Source organism: Equus caballus, chromosome 1 (assembly GCF_041296265.1).
Source record: "Equus caballus isolate H_3958 breed thoroughbred chromosome 1, TB-T2T, whole genome shotgun sequence".
Taxonomy (NCBI): Eukaryota; Metazoa; Chordata; class Mammalia; order Perissodactyla; family Equidae; genus Equus; species Equus caballus.
In genome coordinates, this window is record NC_091684.1 from 185,782,029 (window position 1) to 185,789,298 (window position 7,270).

General features: G+C 52.8%; 1 protein-coding gene across 1 annotated transcript; it reads right to left on the reverse strand.

Moving 5' to 3' along the window:
- Positions 1-584: 584 nt before the first annotated feature.
- NFKBIA (NFKB inhibitor alpha) lies at positions 585-4,463 on the reverse strand. Its single transcript, XM_023624022.2, has 6 exons — positions 3,465-4,463; positions 2,798-2,906; positions 2,260-2,470; positions 1,886-1,974; positions 1,504-1,764; positions 585-1,150 (listed from the first exon to the last, which is right to left on the reverse strand). Exons 1-6 carry the CDS (start codon positions 4,376-4,378, stop codon positions 1,103-1,105), a joined length of 1,632 nt encoding a protein of 543 aa, XP_023479790.2. The 5' UTR covers positions 4,379-4,463; the 3' UTR covers positions 585-1,102.
- Positions 4,464-7,270: the final 2,807 nt, after the last annotated feature.

Below are 7,270 nucleotides of genomic sequence, written 5' to 3' on the forward strand. Positions count from 1 at the left end.
ACTATGTGCCTGGTACCCTATGCTCTCTATGTGGGTTGTCTTGTGTAATCTTCACAACAGCCCAGTTTATAAACGAGGAAGCCAAGGCTCAGAGGTGGGCACCTGCTAAGCAATGTTAGTGCCCTCCCACTCCTGAGCCCACGTCCTCAGGAACTTCCAGGATTATCGGTGAGATCTTGCCCAGCTAAATAAAATGTGAATTCAGCATACTCCTCTCGGCCAAAATAATTTCCTAGAGTGGAAGTAAGGGTCCTGCAAGAGTTTAAACCAAGAGGATGAAAGTCAATGACAATGGAGAGCCTTCCAGATGTAGGGCACGCAGCTTGTTGCCACCCCAAGCCTGAGACTGGTGTTTCCTCTCCTCAGGCAACAGCCTCCCCTCCCACGCACAGGGCCCCGGGGCTGCCTGCAAAGCCTGGCGGGGAGGCTGGTGTACAGTGTGAGAAGCTGCTTTCCGAAAGGGTTCCGGGGCTGGCTGCGGTGAGGGCTCCCACACGACTCTCCACCTCCACCTCCACCTGGGGATCAAATGACTCTCAGAATAGGAGTCCCACGCGGCCTGAAGAAAACGATCAGGACAGTGCTGTTTGTAAAAATCTGTTTAATAAATATACATCTTCAAAGTACCAAAATAATTACCAACAAAATACACTATGTACACCATTTACAGGAGGGTGACACAAACCTTGACAGGTAGCAACTTTTAACCCCACACCACCAAAAGGTTCAACAGTACACCTGATCATTACATGTCACAGGACACAACTGGGCTCGGCCACTGAATCCATGGAGGTTTGATCAAGAAGCACAATAAATAAAACGTAGTCCTTTCATCGGATTTTGGGTCACCTTCTCGAAAAGCCTCACGAAGGTGAAGTGTAAAAGGAGTTTTCTTTGAATTCCAAGGATCTTTCTTGTCCCCCCTTCCAAAGTTCACAAAAATGACAAAAGGAGGGCTGATCCCCAGTCAAACGTTTCAGCCCAGGCAGTGTGGTTCTAAGGAGTACACCCTTTTTTTTCTTTTTGCTTTTTTTTTAGAAAAATAAAACTCTCTTTTTGTACAAATCTACAAGTCCATGTTCTTTGAGACACTTTCCGAAGCTCATAGCGTCAGGCGCTGTCCTCCAAGCACACAGTCATCATAGGGCAGCTAAAAACAGAGGAAAAAAGGCACGTTAAACTTCCAAAGCTCGGCCGGGGTGCTGGGATGGTGGTGGGCGGTGCCAGTGGGAATAACTCAGGTATTCTTGGACTCTTTACTCTATATCCCAAATATAAGTTAACTTCACGGGCTGAGGGAGTTTTCCTTCAATGCTCCTCTCCTTAGAAAAGAGCACAAAAGAAAAGACACTCTCTTGGGACACTGGCTATGCACACGAAGGTCTGAGAACTTCACTATGTTGAGACCTTCAGGTAAAAAGTAGCTCTAGGGGCCTGGGAGGGTGGGGGGAGAACAGCCACTCTCACTGCTTTTTGCAGAGCAACAAAGAAGCTGAGACTCACCTCGTCCTCCGTGAACTCTGACTCCGTGTCATAGCTCTCCTCATCCTCGCTCTCTGGCAGCATCTGAAGGTTTTCTAGGGTCAGCTGGCCCAGCTGCTGCTGTATCCGGGTGCTCGGGCGGCCCCAGGTAAGCTGGTACGGGGAGTAGCCCTGGTAGGTGACTCTGTTGACGTCAGCCCCACATTTCAACAAGAGCGACACCAGGTCAGGATTCTGCAGGTCCACAGCGAGATGGAGGGCAGTTCGGCCATTACAGGGCTCCTGAAAACGAAAGGCATTTGGGATGTTTACGGATGAGTTTGGAATTTCTGCTTGCAACGAGAGCACGTGAAGTCTTATTGAGGAGCCGGATGCACTCCACCTGGAGGCATGAAGCGCTCACCTGAGCATTGACATCAGCACCCAAGGACACCAGAAGCTCCACGATGCCCAGGTAGCCGTGGATAGAGGCTAGGTGCAGACACGTGTGGCCTGGAAGAACAAAAGGAAAAAAGTGTAACCATCTGTTCCAACCCTCACGTCTCAAGCAGAACCTTTCCCCTATTCTTTTAATGGACAAATTCTTCTTAACTTGAAGAACCCAGAATCTGAGTTCTGAATGAACTTTATAAAGGCATCAGATAGGCCTTTTGCCTACATATTTTCTGAACCTTTCACACAGTGAGAGTTTAAGCTCTTGCCTAGACTCCTTCAGCTGGCCCCCCTCTCCCTTGTCCATGTCACCGGCCCTCGGATGAGCAGGGCAGGCAGACGTACCGTTGTAGTTAGTGGCCTGCAGGATGGAATGGAGGTGCGGGGTTCCGTAGGACTGAGTCAGGACTCCCACGCTGGCCAGGCAGCCCTGCTCACAGGCAAGGTGTAGGGGGGTATTTCCTCGAAAGTCTCGGAGCTCAGGATCACAGCCAGCTTCCAGAAGTGCCTTAGCAATTTCTGGCTGGTTGGTGATCACAGCCAAGTGGAGTGGAGTCTATACACAGAAGAGAGAACAGAAAAAGGATGAGTCAAGGACCAAACCTACAGTCCCTTGAACCCCAGAGATCTCCTGCTTGTGGATGCTGCTCCTCCCAGACAGGTACAACGGACAAGGCAAACAAATACCAGAGCCCCCAGGTGGGCTTCCTAAAGGCCTCACCAAATCAATGGAATGCTTTACTCTAGGATATTGGCCGACTCAAAGGTCAAAGGTCAGGGCAGGCAAGGACTAGTGACTGTTCATTTATAAAGCACTGGGAGCAGCTGTGCTAGATCCGGCTTCACCGAGGGGCAGGGGCGCGGGGCCGGGCAAGCGGCGCACCTGCTGCAGGTTGTTCTGGAAGTTGAGGAACGCCAGGTCTCCCTTCACTTGGCGGACCACCTCCATGGTCAGGGCCTTCTCTTCGTGGATGATGGCCAAGTGCAGGAACCTGAGGGGAAGAGAGGGAAACCCCCAGGGCCGGTGAGTGCAGTGCGTGGGGCCCGGGAGGCGCGGGCTGCGGGGGATTGCGCAAGGCCGGGGTTTCGGGAGGCCGCGGCCGCGGTGTTTTCCGCGAGGTTATTATGAGCCGAGTGTTCCTGGCAGGCGCCCAGGGACTTTCCGGGCCCCGCCCGCCGCGGGCGCCCGCCAGCCCGCCCCGCCCGCCGCCGCCCGGAACGCCCTGTACTTCCCCTCCCGGCCGCGCGGCGCCCGCCGGCGGGCCTGGAGCTCCGCCCCCCTTATGCAAGCGGGGACTTCGCGTCCCCGCCGCCGCCCCGCCCCCGGTCCCGGGGACAGGGACGCGGGGGGTTGGGGGGGGTGCGCGCTGCAAGGCAGAGCTGCGAACCGCGGCCCCGAGAGCGACCCCCAACCCTTGCAGCCCCGCCGCTCTGCACGGCCTCGGGGCGTGCATAACCCCGGGCCCCAGGCCCCATCGCGCGACCCGCGGCTCGGGCTGCAGGCCCGGCGCCCCCACCCCGGCCCCGCCACCCGGGCCCGCGCCACTTACGAGTCTCCGTCCTCGGTGAGCTGCTGCTTCCAGGGTTCGGCGCCCCGCGGCGCCTCCTGCGGCTCCAGGCGGATCTCGCGCAGCTCCTTCACCATCTGCTCGTACTCCTCGTCCTTCATGGAGTCCAGGCCGCTGTCGTGGCGGTCGTCCAGCAGCCGCTCCTTCTTGAGCGCGTCCCGCGGGCCCTCCATGGCCCACTCCTGGCCGGGCTCGGCGGGCTGAAACATGGCGCGGCGGGGCCTCGGCGCGGTCCCGGGGGCGCTCGGCCGCAGGCTGCGCTCTCGCTCGCTCGCTCGCTGGCAGCGTCGACCCTGGTGGCGGCGGCGGCGGCTCGGGACTGTTGTGGGCTCGGCAGCGCCGCCGCGCCGCCCTATAAACGCTGGCAGGGGATTTCTCCGGGGCGGGGTCAGGCGCGGGGAATTTCCAAGCCAGTCAGACCAGAAAAGAGAACTGGCCTCGTCCTCTGCTAGGGGAAAAAGAACTCTAAACCCTGAGCCGGGGTTCATCGGAGAAACTCCCTGCGATGAGCCACTGGGGTCATGTACAGGGAACTTTTTGATGAAGGCTGAGTGGCTGGAAAGTCCTCCCGGCCAGGCCCCCTCCCCCGGTACTTCCCTGCAGCCTGCACTCAGTAATCCTGTCCTTCTGCAAGAATCCTTCTTTCCCTGGGGTTTCCCACGATCGATTTGATTTGGGGTCGTCGGCTGCCGAGATCCCAAGGACGCAGACCTGCTGGGCGGTTCCTCATTGGGCTTTGCCAACCTGCCGGTCCTTTCCGATTCTTGATCTTTTGAACACGCGAGTGGAAATGATGGCTGGGTGTAGGGATTCGCTTCCCCAAAGTTCCCTCTGCCGAGAAGGACGCGCTGGCCGTTAGAGGGTCGAGTGCAGGCTGCCTCTGCGTTCCTGCCCATGCCAGGCTCTCGGCCGTGCGGGACGCGGAGCCCTCCCCCAGACCCCTCAGGCCGATGCTGTGAGAGCCTTGGAGTTAACAGTCTAAATGCTTGGAGAACCCTCAAATCATTTCCTCTGGATTAACAATCCTGTTGCCTGGGGGAGGGGGCAAGCACTGTGCCCTGGATGCAGGAAAATGCTGAATGTGACCATAACTTTTTTCAAGTAGAGCAAGGTGTAAATCTTTGTGGTAGAAGTTGTAGATACCTTGCAGTAACAGTAATCACTGAGGTCGTGTTCTCTGATTTGCACTGTGCTGCTGCAGAGAATGGATCCTGAGCCTCCTGCTGGATGCCCAGCCAGGCGACTTTCCAGAAGCATTTGGAGACAGAGGCTGAAGAATGGGTTGAGTAGTGTCTTATCCAGGATCAGGCCTTATGGATGGCTAAGAAAATAGCTGCTAGGCTGCTGCAGCGGGCTCAAGGCAGCCCAAACATTGCCCCTGCCCCTGCTGCCTCCTTGCTCTCCTGTGCTGGAGGAGGCAGCCATTGAACTTGTCCATGCAACCCCAGTAGCCACGCCAGGCTCCCCATCCTCTGGTTTCACCTGCAGAGACAGAACTTATGCTCTCTGCCCTACCCCTACCTCCTAGCCAGTAAGCCCTCAATTGAATTCATCTACTTCTAGAACTGGTCCAGGAGAGAGAAAGCAACTTTGGTCTGAGATCTTCAGAATTAGCCCCAGGAGGCCTCTACAGTTTTGCAGGGATTTCTGCAATCATCTTTAACTTGACCAGGGGTGGGACTAACCAACCCTTCTCTCCTCACCTCCCCTGCGTGGCCCACAGTATCTGAATGTGGGGATCTGGGTCAATGGGGCGGGGGGGGTGAGAGACAAAATATGAGGGGGAAAAAAGTAAAGAGATAAAACCTTTGGGGTAGTAATGATCACATGTTAAAATGAAAACGTCCCGGAGATAGACCCCATTCTCTGCAGCATGTGATACTCGAATATGCAATTACGAGGCAAGGTGGAACAGCGACTGGAAGCTGGAGATCGCAATTCCAGGCTCTACCTTGAATTAACTGCACGTTAAGTTGGAGAGATCAGTTAATTTTGCTGTGGTATACCTGTTTTTATAGTAATAAGATTGGATTTAATGCTGTTTAGAGGGTTTTTTTTTCCAGTTTAAAAATTGTATTACTTGGCCACACATGCATTTATAACTCTGTGTCACGGGGGCTATGTCTCTTGGAAATATCACAGCGTAAATTTTGGAGAGGACTCAAACGCTTTACGCAACACATTGTTAGTTCTCGAACTAATCTTGTAACATAGGTATTGCTCCTGCTTTCCCAAAAAGAAACTGAAATGCAGAGAAATTTACCTAGGCACCCCATGGCAGTTTATTTCTATCCTAACATATTAATCATTTGGCCAAAGCAGTCAAAGTATTAACATTTTTGAAAACGAGACCGAATACACTATAATTTGGAAGCTACTCAAAGTACTTCCTCCTCCAGTTGTTAGGTAGAATGGAGGGCTGATGTCCCTCTGTCTGGGGATAATGACTTCTGTAAAAAACGTACAGAAATGTCCAATTCTAAGTGCCTCACTTAGAAAGGATACCTTAGAAGAGAAGTTTTAGCTGCAGGTTTAAAAATGATCATTAAAAAGAAAATCATGCATAAGTAAAAAGCATCTCAGGAATAAGCATCTTTGCACATCCTTTTTTTCTGGTTTTATGTCCCTGAGCCTTTCAGGACCTGGTGGTCTTTATTCCTGGTTGTTTAGTGTGACACCTAGTGGTAAGACGCAGGCGTCCCTGATATGTCACATGCTTTTGGAAATTTCGGGAGGTGCTGGGCCTTGATGACCTGGCCCTGTGGTGGGGTTTCCCAAGGAGGCACCTTTTGTTTCTCTGCAGCCTAGGAGACAGCTTTGAGTAATGTGATCCAACAGGTTTTCTCTCTATCATAGATACCTGTATATGGTTTAGATCAACAAACAGTACATCCCGGGCCATAAAGAACATACCTGGAAATCAGAGAACACAAGCAGCTGGGGCAGAAGAAGACACCAAAGCTGACTTTTGGTTTAGAAAGAACTTCATGGACTCTCAGGCTCTTAGAGTTCTGCCCACCTCATTGTCAAACATTTTAGCTAATCTTGACCACTGAAGATGTTAAAACCTTACACTACTGGTTGTTAACGTCATTTGGCTTTTTTCTTTTTAATGCAAAAGGCAAAAGAATGAATCAGTTGACCTTGAAGCTGCTTTGTGCTTTAGTCCAGGATGCAGCCGTAGGGAATGACAGGATGGCCAGTGAAGCTCACTCTCTTCCTGGGTGGGAAATGCACAGCCTGGACTGAATGTACTGGCTGACATGCCCCATGGCCTGGCCGTGTGGAGATTTTTGTGTAAGTTCAACTGTTCCAACATACTTGGCTTTTCTTAACATCATGGGCAGTTGCACTGGCCGATTAAACTGAAATTGTTTTAGCCCTAGCAAATTGAACTCCTAAAAAAGGTTACCCGTTGCTCAATGCAGCCAGGCTGTAAGGGAGAGTGGCCATGACAGAGTCCTGAAGGGCCAGCCAGGCACAGTGCTGATGGACAGCCCCCCTGTGTGGTTCTGGGTTTATATTCTGCTTCCGATCCCAGGCTCAGTCTTCTTTCCTCCTGTGGTGGTTAGCAACTGCCTCCATCCATCCGACTCAGAACCTGGAGCTCCCAAGCTCTGGATCTTTCCGCACAGAAAAACAGCTGTCAGAACCGTCATTTGTAGTGACTTAAAAATAAAACTGTCAACGCCTTCATGTGTTTCTTTTGCTATGAAGCCTGCAGTTTAATGGGGATGAAAGCTTTAAAGGGTCTAACGCCAATATCTACCCATAGGGGCCAGGCAGCT